The following is a 14,922-nucleotide window of genomic DNA, read 5'->3' on the forward strand; positions in this document are numbered from 1 at the left end:
TGTATACATATACAGTATATGCGTATGTATGTAAATATGAGTTTGGATGCAGTAGTAATATTAAATGAGGATAATTAATGAAAAAAACAATAATAAAAGTGATATAATAAAACGTAATGATAAATGTTATTTACCTTTGAAGAGGAGTCGCCGAGCATACGTCGTTGTGGAGGAGCTGGAGGAGGAGATATTGAAAATAGGACAAGTCGTCGTTGTCATTAGACTCTTCTAAAAGAGGTAGTGTTCTGTGGGTGGTGTAGAATTAAGCAGGCCTTTTGACTCTTCATAACTTTAATCACACGCTCTGTCCCGGTTGTACAATTTAGCTTTTCATTTAGCTTTACACTGTATCTCCCCAGCGTCTAACTCTTCCTCTGTTGTTCTCATTAGCTCTAAGCTGCATTAGCAGTGTCACAGTGCCCTCTACTGGTAAAGCATGTACAGTAGCAGTATAAATACTGATTGAGCGACTACAAGGCAAAATAGAATAAAATATAGACCAGTCGGCTTGTGTTCGTATCCGCGAGTGTTCGCTAGTCGGGTGCTCGTAAGTTGGAGACCTAGTGTATATGTATCTATATAGCATAAATATCCATTCATACAATATATTACTTAATGTATATCGTATATTACTGTGTGGCAGCTTTTATTTTGCCACTGTTTTGCAGGTTAGCGTATAGCTACAGGTGCATGGGAGTTAAGGGAGCTAAATGCTGCTTGCTAATGGCGAAACAAACGGGCAGTGCCACATCAACTCACCAAGCGAGAGTTTTTAAAAAAAAAAAAGAGGTCTTTTAAGGTGGGCTGGCTGTTGGAGTATGTGGGAACAGAAGAACAAGAGTTGAATATGGGTGAAAATTTTTTCTTTTTCGAATGAGAAAGGGCTGCTCTGAGCCAGTTTTTGGAGTGAAAACTAGCTGGTTGAGTGAAAGGTGTGGACTAAATGAGTGATTTAATTGTCCATATAGTACTGGAGCATGCTTTTCCTTTGATGGCCGTACTTACCGAATACAGAAAGTGTTACGCAGACTTTGTGCGAGTGATGCCCAAGGGACTGGAAGGTGGTTGTTTTTTTTGGTTGACATTTTTTTTTTCTTTAGACAAAGGTAAACATATACAGCAAATATGGCATCACTTTAAAGTACATTTCCAGAATGAAATAGCACCAGAACAGGCTGCTGCAAAACAGGAAGGAAATAAAAGTATACATAATTAACAAAATAAATGGTAAACAAGAAAATAAATGGGAAATGAAATTATAAACTAGGGGTTTCCTGCAAGATCATTCAGATCATTAATTGGATGAGACAGTAGTTCCATGGCTTGTTTTGTCTGAGGTAGACAAAAAAGAAAGCTACATTGTGAAATACGCCTTGCTGACCTTTTGAACACACTCATATACAAAATACCACAGAATGGAAGTTGGACTACCTCAAGTTCTCAGGTTCTGGACAGGTGTGATACTACAAGTGTGAGCGTCACATCGTTTGTGTGTATGCTCAAACACTTGAAAAAATTGTAGAAACAATGGCACAATGGCAGAAACCCTGCTGTTTGCCTGTCACATCACTTCTGTCCGGCTGTATTACTGCAAGAGGAACAAAGAAAACAAACACCAAACACCAAGAAGGTGGGCCGATGTGTGTGAAAAAAGGGCGGTATCGGAGTTAATAGTAATACAGTAATACAGTGAAAATGAGAGGAAATGTGAATATTTACTTTGCAAGTCGATTTCGGTGTGCGCCCCTAAATTTTCTTCTGGCGCTCCTAAAATTTTAAGTTATGGGCCACTGTGGTCCTAGTAAAAAAAGTTAGTCTGGAGCCCTGCGTTAGAATGCACAGAAAATGGAAAGATGTCTCACATAAGGATCGTGGATGATGGGCAAAATTCCAAAATTCCTTTCACGCGTTTGTGGCAATTTCAAGGATTTTGTGCAACGGGAGTCAATATTTTTTTAACCAAATGATTCCACAGAGGAGATTAAGAAGAAAGAGGGCAAGAATTTTGGCTCTGGCAGTTTGTGAGGAACTTTCTGCAACGTCTGTTCAGTGGAGCTTGTGGGTGGCGGGAGTGGTGGCACATTGCCGTGAGCCGCTTCACTGACACAAAATAATTTTTGGATGACAAGAAGAACTTTTGCTCACATCGGTGAGTACCTTTATCCAAGTCTTGCATGGTAAACCACGCCTTTCGATGACGTATAGGTCAGATTTTTGCGAGCTGATCGTTCAGGCTGCAGTAGACCGGATATATATCGGATTTAAATCTACATACAAACAAGGCCTGAGTTGCATTTGAATAAATCGGAATTTTCTGTTCACACTGACATGAAAATTTGTTGGACAAATGCTTTCAACACAACAGGGTGAAAAAGTCAGTCACTGCATTGCATCCTGCCGAAGGCGGGAATTGTCCCAATTGACGTTGTCCGAATTCCGAATTCAAACAGACTTGTGCCATCACTTCATAACACTACATGTCATCAACTTTACCAACTTTCTGGATTTATTTATTATTATATTATTTATAAGTTGCAGTTATCATAAATAACTGCCGTGAGGAGCAATCTTCATTACAAAACTCTACCAGGTGACATAATCTGTCGCCTTTAGCTTGGTGGAGGTAAAAATGGCGGTTTATACAAGCAGTGTCAAAGGGGGTTGTGCCACGACTTTGACTAAAATACCAAAGTGATAATCTTTCCCTCTTCTATATTCAAATGTGAGAGATTTGGCGTAATCCTAAAAACAATGAAAGCCATATTGTACAATAAGATGGTTATCCTGCGCTCCTGTGCTTTAGGGATTTAAGGATTTACCACCAACGTGCCCTTCATATTAGTTTCATCTTTGATAGATTAGCATGCAGACAACTCTCAGCAGGTTCACCTCATGCTTGAACTTTTTTGGGGGAAAAGAGACACTTGAGAGACAATAAAACGAAGAGATTTTATTAGCCATGACTGCCTAGCGTGTCATCTGGGAAATAACCACCACGGTCATAACATGCGGTGGAGCTGTGGGTCATTTTACGAGCTTACCGCAAATGTTTGTGGTTCCTATATGAAGGCTTGAATACATGAAAGAGGTGGGGCTTGATGGTTAATGTGCATTATGTAACAGAATAAGGCCGACATTTTAGAAACAGTGCAGTTTGACACCAAACTACTAGCATAAATATAAAGATATTTCTGAATCAACATCATTTTTGTCCACCACTGCCGTTCTGGTTCTTCCCAAATGTGTTAAAAGTTAGGGCTGTCAAACACGCCTCGCTACAGCATGGGTACAGCATGTGCACTGAGAACAGAGAAGGCCCTTCCTAGAACTACAATTGTCCATAATATCTCACTAAGATGGAGAATTAGGGTGACAACCTCAAAAACTCAACTAGATTCAGTTCTGAAGTCTGACAGCTTTTTCCAATAATCTCTGCCTTTTTCTTGGGAAACATGACTGAGCATGATGCTAAAATTGACCACATGCAGGAACTAGAATTTCTTTGGGAATGTAAATGAGGCTCAATTGTGCTCCTCTGGTTTCAATACAACGTCTCCGTTGCTGCTGTTTTTGTTTAGAGGATATATTTAGGAGCTCTGTCCTTTTTTTGACTCCCAAAACGGGTTTGATTTATGAAACCTGCAGCGGAGAGACGCAACTTGCATGTTGTGCACCACAGTGAGTACAGCAGAGCGTAGCGGTGGATGATTCATGCTGATAGGAACTTCAGGTCATTAGGAGGTACGGTAACACCTCTGGTCACTTTCTCTCCTGACATCTGGCCTTTAGCAGCTCTGAGTCACACCATAAACATCAATGTCTGCTCTTTTAATACCTAGAAATATTATTCCAACCAAGGATACTCAGAAGGAGACTCAAATTGTCGTGGGATCCACTGAGCATCATGTCATACAGTCATACAAGAAGGCATTCATTTGCTGAATTATAGCTGCATAAATTAAGTTTTTGGGGTCGTTTCCTTATTGTTCAGACTTTCTGTATCTGTTCCTATCCAGGGGCAAGACGCCCTCAGGCCCTATGTTATTTATTTTCACTGTTATGACTGAGCCACATGCATTCTGCCTTGCAACAAGCATACCTGCAATTTCAAATTGTGTTGATCTACATTGGTATATCACTACATTTTACTTCATTAAGTGATGTTTTACAATAAACACCAATGGACTTTTGTTGTCTTCATGATTTATAGCAGAGGTTCCCAAAGTGGGATACGCGTACCCCCAGAGGTACACCAATTGTAATCGGAGGTACGTGAATAAAAATGAAAAACAATTAGCACACTCACAATTACGAGTGTACCTGAACGCCTCATGGCGCAAGGAGATCGGAGCAGAAAGAAGACACAGCACGAAGTTGGCAGTTGCTCTGTGTGCATATTTTGTGCATTAAGAGTGCTTAATGTTGAAGATTTCATTTATATTGGTGTTCCAATTCCCGCAAGGCGCAGTGGTGAAAACCTGCCACTGTGAGTGGGGAAAATGAGGCTTTATCATTGGTTGTATGTATTTCTGTACTTCGGATACTGCTTTATCATGATTGTTAAACGTTCCCCTTCAATTTGGAATTAAAATAATATGCAGACTTAATCCATGGCCATCGTGAGTGGACAAAAAAAAGTGATGCTCAAATTCAACCCATTCAAACAGAAGGTGGCCAACATCAGACTGGAATAAAAGTAGTATGTAGGATGATTATTTACCGATTCATCAGTGCTCAAGTCAAACTATCAAAATGTGACCATGCAAAATACAATATTTTGACCCGGAAATACTATAAAATGAATTAACCAATTAATTATGCTCAATATTTCAATTTAATTGAGATAAATATGTTTTTTAAGTGTGCAGGAGTAGGGGGGACACGGCTTCAGGTCAAATGTTTGAAGGCGTATGTGGGTGTAAAAACTTTGGGAACCACTGACTTATAGCAGTAAGAGTGTTTTTCCTGGTATGTAGCAGATAGGATTTTTTAAATGTCATTGATCACCTACGGGATAAAAATCACCAACAAACTGATCAAGTTGTTATTTTTTAATATTATTTTTAAATACGTGTTTTCCAAATACCGTAAATGCTCCAGCTAGCTCCTCCATTCAATAAAACAGAGACTCTCCTGTAGTCGCCGGGTGCATAGGCTACAAACGCAAATGACCACTGAAGTCTCAAATTAGCACCAGGTCAAAAAACACTGGCACAGGTTTATTAACAGCACAAGATGCCAGTATTTGTATTTGAAGTCTCATGAGTGGTCACCATCCAGCATCCATATCTACCTCTGCATACACTTTAAAATGTTGGTTGTGCTATTCAACTGTTGGTGTGAAACTCCAGATTGTTGCTGTTACCCGACCAGTTATTAGGTTTAGGGGGCAATCACTTTTACACAGGGCCATGTAGGTTTGGATTTTTTTTTTCCCTTCATAATAAAGTTTCATTGAAAAACTGCATTTTGTGTTCAGTTGTGTTGTCATTGACTAAACATGCAAAAAAAAAAAAGAAATCAGGAATCTGTGTGTGTGTGTGCATATTATATATATATATATATATATATATATATATATATATATATATATATATACACACATATATATACACACATATATATATACACACATTACACACATTTACTTACAAGTTTATTCTCATAATTTTATCACTTTATTTTCCTTTTTGCAGATGATTTTGGGCATGTGGAGTGGGTGGGGATAAAGAAGGCGTAAGGAAGGCGGAAGTGAGAAGGGCTAGACATGCAAATCTGTTTGTGCACAAATACTCTGTTTTGCTGCCACGTTATAAATAAAAGCTTGCTTGAAGCAAGAGGAAAGTTTCCTTCCTTCCTGAAGAGCTATGATTTATTTTCCCCTGACACGTATGACATATAATATTACCACTTTATTCTCGTAAATTCGCGACTTATTCTCATAATATTACGACTTATTCTCATAAATGTACGACTTCATTCTTGTAAATGTACAATTTTTTATCTCATAAATTTACGACTTTATTCTCGAAATCTCCGATTTTTTTTCCAGTGTGGCCCTAATACTTCCTTGTACAACTCTTCTTCTGTTCACAAACTAGTTAAGAATGAATGATCAGCAACTCTGCTGGTTGCAGTCTGTAATGCACTCCACTCCCAACTGCTTAAAGACGTGATTAATCAACAATCCACACAACCGTCAGCGTTGTTTATGATGGCTAAAACACCAGATAGCTACACATTTCAAAAAGTGTTAATTTTATCACAAAGCCTAGTCAGCTAAAAATTACATCAACAGAGGACGCTGCAGGACAACGTTCCCTCTGGTGAATCGTAGCTAGTTTACGATATAAACATGACTTGTGGAGCATGGCTTTAAGAAAGCTCGTGTAAAAACAGAGCTGACGATTTCCTGCAACCGTTCCTTCAGGGCCAAAAGAAAGCTGAAAATCCACAAAGTACCCACAACTCTTTGCTTTACAAGAAAGTCATTGAGTAAAAGAATAAAGTGACATATTGATCATATTTTTCCTCCTAAAACTATTTCTTAAACACAAATACTTTAGCTCAATTATGCCTCAAAGATCAAGAAGAGACATTGTATTTCTATGTTTCATAAATGATCATTTCCTTAAATTAGTTTGACAGTTGTCCCTGAAGAGACACACTAATTTAATGTAAAACCAACAAAAAACGTTCAGGTTTGAGGTATTTATTTATAAATATAATTCGTATTGTGGTTGTAGTTAATGCATTGCATTACAGCAATTGGAACATATCTTCTTTATCATGATATCATGATTAATCTTGTTTTGATGCACTTCCTGTACTGTTTTGGATCTCACTGTCTTGTGCAGGTGTGCCTAATGCTTTGGCAGATGTTATGCTTAAATGTAGGTTTATTAGGATTAAGCAGGTCATTTTGTTTGCAATCAGGCCAAACACCATAAAACAATTTTAAAGACAAAACAATTATTGCTCAGTTTGCACAGTAGAATGCTAAAAAAAGCACATTGGCGCAGTTGAATGCTAACAAAAAATGCAGTCTGCTTTATCCAGATGTGAAAATGCCGTTTCAAGCCAAGAGTGACGCTGCTTTAGCGGAACCAAGCCGAGGGTTCTGCCGGGTCGAGCAGCGAGACTGTGGGAAACTTTTCCCCCCTTCAACATTAGATCGACTTTCCCAGGCAGAGTCTTAACAACCCATTCCAAAGTTACTGATTGTAGTACCAGGCAGACTTACCTTTCTTTTCCGCCAGAACCGAGGAGCCCAGGAAGAGCAGAGAGGTGAGAGTCAGCCAGTCCACCAGGCGGACGGCCATCGTCTTTGGGATAAACGAGGCTACCGAGGAAAAGCGGCGTTGTTCTCCACTTCTTGGACGTCCAGAAAGTCGCATTACTTCTTCTTCTTCTCCTTTCCTTTTTTTTCTTTCCTTTCCTTTTCTTCCCACACTCCAACTTTGACAGCTCCTCCTCCAAGCACTCACTTCACGCAGTACTTTCAGGGTGCTAGGACGAACGACAATGACGTCACAAAGAGGAGGACACTCCAGCCTCAGGTATGCGCACACACACTCGGCAGCCCCTCCCACCTCCCTCATTCCTCATTCCCCCTCCCTCTGCAGTCTCAGTCGCCGGACACTTTATTGGGTACACTTGCACAACACAACACGAATAGCTGTATTTAAGAATTATGTCTCTTTTTGTCAATATGGTGCTTCTAAACGAGGATCAATTTGATTAATCAATCAACTTTAAACTCGAATTTTGTGCTGCATTTCAAAGCAAATACAATACAATACGTACAAGTGACTAGCCACTTAATTAGGTACAACTACACAGTGTCCCAAGACTTTTGACAATACAGTGCCGTTCTAAACCGTTCTAAATTTTTGTAATACATTTTCAGGGGCTTGGAAAACTTGGATTTGGCCATTTTGGCAATTTAATACTGGTGTATTATTAAGAAAATACAATACAATACATACACTGACCAGACACTTGATTTGATTTGATTTGATTTTGATTTGATTTGATTTATTTGAACATTTTATTTCACATCAGCATACATCACATATCACAATTCACAATTCCTCATGTTGAAAAGGAGTCGTACTCTTCTTATATTTTGTAAACATCAGCTGCTTGTACTGTTTCGTGAAATGGCTCATTTTAGTGCATCGTTTGAGTTCCTTACTCAATCCGTTCCATAATTTGATTCCATAATTTGATTTGAGGGTTTTTAGCATTGTGAGGGCATGTAGGTGTTTTAAGTTAAAACGACGGTCCCCTACAGCGACCACATTACTGCAGATGCTGCGCCGATCCTATCGACCTCACGCTCCAACCAAGACCCCGAGATACTTGAACTCTTCCAACTGGGACCTCATTCCCAACCCGGAGGGAGCAATCCCAGAAGCTTCACACACAGATGCAAACCACCCCAGTAAACGCTGAAGGTCACAGCCCGATGAAGCCATCAGGACCACATCGTCTGCAAATAGCAGAGACGAGATCCTAAGGCCACTGAACTGGACTCCCTCAATGCCTTGGCTGCGCTTAGAACTGTACTGTACTGTTCCCGACTTCCCGACGTGTCAGCTAAGACAGTCCCTCAACATCCAGAGCCTTGAGGAATTCAGGGCGAAACTCATCCACCCCCGGAGCTTTGCCACTGGGGAGCGTTTTGACTACCCCAGATACCCCAGCCAAGGTGATGGACTGTCCGTGTTTGTGTCCTCAGATTCTTCTTCCTCCATGGAAGGTATGTCAGTGGGATTGAAAAGGGCCTCAAAATATTCCTTCCAACGCTGAGGTCAGCAGGCCCCCGTCCCCACTGTAAACATCGTGGACCGGGCACTGCTTCCCCTTCTGAGGCGCTGGACGGTTTGCCAGAACGTCTTTGAGGCCGACTGTAAGTCATGCTCCATGGCCTCACCAAACTCCTTCTACACCCGGGTTTTTGCCTTGACCACCGCAGAAGCCACGTGTCTCTTGGCCTGCCTGTACACGCCAGCTGCTTCTGGAGTCCCAGTTATTGTATGTCATCTAGTGACAAAAGTGCACGCTGGTGATTTTGAATTATATTCAGCAGAAGATGACTGAGTTCAAAGGTCACATTAGTAAATGTTCCTTTTTTCAGGGCCAATAAATCACATTTGAAGTGCGATAAAGTAAGAATTTTATTAAGTCGCCTAGTGAGGCAGAAAATGTTTCTATATGACATTATGCGGTTGGGCTTTACACATCTGTTCTGCATGGCAGGGCCCGAATGGGCCTGCAATGTTTTAACATGTGTATTTTTTTTGGGAGGAGGGGTGTTGCATGGAAAACTACAGACAGACAAGACAGCTTATCATCAACAGCTACATGAAATCACTTGTCTGTTGGAATGTATGAGAAAATGTCGGGGGATACATTGTGGTCATCTACTGCCACAGTGGTGATGAAACAAGTGCTTATTTAGAGTCTTTCTCCAACTGAGGCACCCACAATGCTGACCGAAGACACAGAAGGGCATCGAAATTATACACATGCAGGTGCACAGTATGAGATCTTGAGATCGCTACGGTATGCTGTGATCTGTTAACCTGCGTTCTAGCATAATTTCTTTGCTCATTTCACAAGCAAACATAACAATTCAACACTGGTAAACAGATCACAGCATATCCAGCAATCTTCGGGCCTCTTGCAAATATGCTCCCTAGTGGCTGTATTGCTTTCACATTGAAAACAGGCAGGAAAACAATAAGTATATAAAAACTCGATTTAGGATGTGAGGCATTCATCTCCAGTAAAGGCAAATATTTGATGCGTTTTAATTGTGGATACACTAAAACACTTGCTGGCACGCGCTCATTGTTGACTTTTAACAACAATAAAATGTATTGCTCTACTTTTTTTTAACTGTTTCAGCACCTGAGCTCGTGTTCTCCGCTGCTTGTCAGAGCATGTCATCGCCATGGCAACCTGTCCGCTACACGCCAAACACCTTCCAGTGGTTGATGATGAATGAAAGAATGAATGAATGAATGAGGCTGCCTTCATGCCATCGGAATTTAGCCATTTGCTCCTCCTCCCCCTCCTCTTAGGGTTACATCCTGTTGCAAAATGTGTGGCGTAACACTTATGAGTAAGGTGGGTTTCAGGTGTACCTGATTCCATGGAAGAATCACATCATGACACCATTAATGAAGCAATTTCAATTCTAATGCTGAATTTTCAACATTATGATGACTAATTTCACTGTATCAAATCACTGTATCAAGACCTAATAATAATAGATATATTTTTTACAATATTGTTTTTTTTTTGTCCTTTTTGTTATAAGAAAGAACCCCTGGGATTATTACAACATTGGCTAGGTCAATAATTGATGACAACATTGATTTTGATGCACTGCAATTTTTGGAGTAAATAAGAGATTTTTTTTTAATTACACTTTTTATTCTTAGTTCCCAAAATGGTCCATCTAATTTTGAATACAGTATATTGCTCATGTTTTTAGGACCTTTAGGACCCAAAAACCATTGTATAAAAATTTAATATGTAAGTTTTTTTTCACTTTGACAACATCAAAAATATGTGGTTGAAATGGGAGTCAATGGGACCAAATCAGTCCCAAGGGTAAAGAGTATAGGCACATATGCAAATTCCCTATTGTTTGCATTGGAGGGGAACGTGACATGTAAAAAATAATAATCCATCCATTTTCTATGCCGCTTCTCCTCATTAGTGTCGCGGGTATGCTGGAGCCTATTCCAGCTGACTTCGGGTGACAGGCGGGGTACACCCTGGACTGGTCGCCAGCCAATCACAGGGCACATATAGACAAACAACCATTCACACTCACATTCATACCTATGGACAATTTAGACTCACCAGTTAACCTAACATGCATGTTTTTAGAATGTGGGAGAAACCCGGAGTACCCAGAGAAAACCCACACATGCATGAACATGCAAACGCCACACAGAGATGCCCAAGTGGAGATTCAAACCCAGATCTTCCCGATCTTCTGACTATGTGGCCAACATGCGCTGTGTTGCCACTGAGTGACATACAAACACCACTAACATAGCAGTAAACCTGAACTGCTAGAAGTTCAAAAGGTTCATTAGTATTTGTCTTGTTAACTGCCAAAAAATGCATTTGGAGAAGGAACACACTAATCAATGTTTTATTTCACCAATTTAAGAGCAAGAGAACAGAACCGCTAATGGCTAGAATTCCCCAAACCAGTGCCAGGACTCTTCCAGTAAAAGGCTTGTCCTGTCCCTGTCCAAATGTACCAAAACATAACCACATCAAATCTTCAAAGTGGCTCACTCGTCTGACTGTCAAGCAGACCATGAACGATTTTCTTTCGTTTCTTTTTTTGGAGTTTTCAGTCCAGGTGGACTCTTGTTCTAGTAGTATGTTCTAAGGACCTTTTGGGGGGGGGGAGCTCTCAAGCCGATGGCTGGCAGGCATTATGAGCCATGAAACACCGCCTCCGTGTGGCTGGTTTGTTTATTGCAGGCTATTGTTGTGGTTCCATATGGAACCTTCAGGCCTCAAAGCAAAACAACTTTTATCTTCTTTTTGTTATTTCCCCTGCTTTTTAAAAAATTTGAAAGTAATACAGCCATTAGGGAGCATATTTGCATGATTTATGGGGATTGCTATGATATGCTGTGATCTGTTAACCAGGGTGTATTTTTTGGCTCAGTTGTAGCAACAGAACTGCAATTTCTATTCATTTTCTCAACTTCTTTTATGTTGTACTTAAAACCTTTACATGTTGTTAAATTAAACCCCACTTGATTATATCCATGTTAATCAACTTAATATAGAAAATGTGGCATTTACTGAATAAAAACAATTACAAGCTTGGCAAGAACATGGTAATTATTGTAAAAACTTAATTCAATGGAGTGGCACGAACTTTTAACACATCAGATGTATTCAATATTTTTGGGAAATAAATAAATCACACATTTGATTAAATATGACAATTGACATATTTTTCTCTTTCCTGGGCTAAATTTGGTCCTCTATGGTTGACCGGTGTCGAAAAATAATGCCATAAAATTGCAGAGCAAATAAAAATGACACAGTATACGTATAACTCAGGGCTATTTCTGAGCATATATGTTCAAAGAAATGTAAAAGTAAAAGTATAGCAAAATCACAGAGTGCACCACATGACACCATTCTTCAGTTTCCACTATGCAATTATTAAAGTGTGATGTTGTCATTCAAGTGCAATGCATTAATGATATATAAATAAGTGGTTACCTGTATGCTACACGAATTCTGCCTAGCAACAGGGCAGATTGGGGCAAACGTATAGCGTCACGTGACCAGGAAATCGTTGCCAGTCGTCTACTCGATGGCTAACATATTTTTAAAAAAATCATGAATCTGTATGATAACATTGATAGCACAAATTTCTGGTGCCTCGTCATCTTTTTTTAATATGAAAACGTGACCAAATAAACCGTGTTGTAACGAGAATGGGGTAAATCGGTACTGTTTTTTGTTGTTTTCCATCGAACCTGCTGGTGTTCATGCTATGAAGAAGACCAATCAGAACACCTTGGAGCCTGAAAAGCAGCACATTTCATCTCTCATGAGCGAAATCAAAGCGCAGGCGTGAAAGGCGAGAAGAGGAGGAAGAAGCGGCAGCCAATCTTTGCGCAGACTGCCTGCAGCCCAGTGATGATGATGATGATGATGATGCTGATGCTGGTGCCTAAATGGAGCCCGTGATGTAAATAAGGATGGCGAGGGCAGCGGATGGAACATGCCGCCTCATCTGTGCATGACATCGAGAGCATTTCTCTCTGCATGCCCCGTGAAGCCACAGACAAACGTCTTGATGCCTCTCGTTTGACACAGGAGCCAAAGCAAGACGAGCGGCTTCTCCTTACACAAAAGAAGAAAAGAAGAAGACAACACTCGGGATATAAACAGGTCATTATGACCTTAGTAGCCTCCAGTGCAAGGAAACCATCGGATTGCATTCAGGCGGCAGCTTTCTGCTTGCATCTTCTGCTTTGGATCTCTTGCTCAGTGTCCGGAGAGGAGCAGCACCTCTTCAGCGTCGAGGTAAGAACTGACGGCCCTTCCTTTGTTTTGGCTCCATGGCTGCAGCATCTCCAAAAAATATATGGAGCACAACATGGGGGTGATGGAGTGGGGAGGCTGCATTGTGCATTATAACCCAGATGGGATGAAGATGTGTGTGTGTGTGATAGCATGAAGACTGGCCTAATGCATTCATTGATGATGAAGTGATAGGCCACACATGCCTCAGCATCATAGCTGATGGAGCGGATTAGCCATTCACACACATGCCAGTTGCATAACAGGATTTTCTTCTTGTTTGGTTTTTGTTGTTGTTTTTTTTTTTAAATCACATATCACATCAATCTATAGACATCCTCCGCTCATGTGAAGAAACACAGGGATAGCATTCCCATACGCATACACACAAACATCCATTATTCAATTTTACATCTCGCTGACATCTGGGGAGATAGTGTCTTTTAAACAAACACAGGAAACGCACCCACAGCAGCGAGGCGGTCGAGGATAAACAAGGCTGAGCACAGTCGGAGGAATGGGGAGGGATGGACAGATTAGCCATAGCAGGGACGTTGCTGATTGGCTGCGCGCTGAGGCAGCTGGTTGCCGTGTGAATGGCCGGACGGATAGATGGAAGGAAGGACAGAGGGACAGATGGATGGAGCTGACACCTGGCAACCTCATCCCAATGTCAGAAAATCAATAGAATAGATATACTGTATTGACCCAAATATAAGACGACCCAGAATAAAGGATGAAACCTCTTTTTCAAGACCCTGCTTTTAAAGAAATATTTTGAAAGACAACATGAATCTTCTTCAACCATGTTGTCAATATGAGTGAAATAGGTTGCAGAAAAAAAGGATATAATATACAGTTGTCCCTCGCCACTTCGCACTTTGAATTTTGCGGCTTCAGTCTATGACAGTTTTTCAAAAGTATATTAGTAAATAAATCTGGTGTTTCAAGGTTCAAAACGGCCTATTATCAGTAAAAAAAATGTATATTTAAGAAAATGTTACGTATTTTTTGCTTAAATTAAGCATCCTAAATGAAATTAAGCATGGCTAAATGAACTAAAATATGAATATAAGACGTTCAAAAGACGCATTCAGATGTTGATGAAATGTAGTATTCTACAATATGGTCACTAGGTGTCAGTAATGTTACTGCAATGTTTGGTGAGACACACAATCACCAGGCTTGATCGCCGAAACAAGCTTTTATTGCAGGTTTGATTTATCTCACAACAGGCACAATAATTCCAAATAAAAATTCCTAATAAAAACACGGGCTACTGTTGCGGCGTTACCCACGCAAACTCTGAAACCCCGACGTCACTTCCTGTCCGCCCGTCACCCAGCTCTCCTAGTGAACGCATTTATAGTAACACACATGAGTCTTATGAGCATGAGTCTTATTTACGTCTTAAATGGCGTATTTACTCTTATATCTGCTATATTGGGTAATATGAGTGTGAAAGCGACTATAGGAGTGTTAGTTGGAGGGCTCTCATAACATGTTTTGAAGGACATTAACAGATTGTCTATGCTCTAACTATGGAAATATACCAATTATGAATAAGCAATTCTACTTTGTGGAAATGTACTCATCACAGTCGGATCTGGAACCAATTAAGCACGATAAACAGGGATTACTGTACTTCTTTTTCGGCTTTGCTGATCAACAATGATCATAAAATTAGCATCATAACTCTGTTGCTTATTAACATGCAGCCTTTGTGTTTCAATTCGCACACTTGTGTACTTACACTTCAATATGCATACTGTGTACACTGTGTTCTAAGTTCCTGATTTTGACAAGGTGGTGCTGTCCCAAATCGATTACTGT

At 40.3% G+C, this 14,922-nt stretch overlaps 2 protein-coding genes across 3 annotated transcripts in view; one reads left to right on the forward strand and one right to left on the reverse strand.

Annotated features, from left to right (window-relative positions):
- egfra (epidermal growth factor receptor a (erythroblastic leukemia viral (v-erb-b) oncogene homolog, avian)) overlaps positions 1-7,521 on the reverse strand; it is a 66,300-nt gene extending 58,779 nt beyond the window's left edge. The window contains exon 1 of the mRNA XM_054767215.1: positions 7,244-7,521. Coding sequence (XP_054623190.1) covers positions 7,244-7,397 — 154 coding nt within the window. The 5' untranslated portion in view covers positions 7,398-7,521. The remainder of the gene's footprint in view (positions 1-7,243) is intronic.
- A 4,837-nt stretch (positions 7,522-12,358) lies between these two features.
- mmp16b (matrix metallopeptidase 16b (membrane-inserted)) overlaps positions 12,359-14,922 on the forward strand; it is a 28,158-nt gene continuing 25,594 nt past the window's right edge. Inside the window, exon 1 of one of the 2 annotated variants that reach the window (XM_054768454.1) lies at positions 12,359-13,092. In XM_054768454.1, the coding sequence (XP_054624429.1) occupies positions 12,781-13,092 (312 nt within the window). In that variant the 5' untranslated portion in view covers positions 12,359-12,780. The remainder of the gene's footprint in view (positions 13,093-14,922) is intronic. The other variant, XM_054768456.1, reaches the window with a different exon arrangement.

Source organism: Dunckerocampus dactyliophorus, chromosome 2 (assembly GCF_027744805.1).
Source record: "Dunckerocampus dactyliophorus isolate RoL2022-P2 chromosome 2, RoL_Ddac_1.1, whole genome shotgun sequence".
NCBI classification, from domain to species: domain Eukaryota; kingdom Metazoa; phylum Chordata; class Actinopteri; order Syngnathiformes; family Syngnathidae; genus Dunckerocampus; species Dunckerocampus dactyliophorus.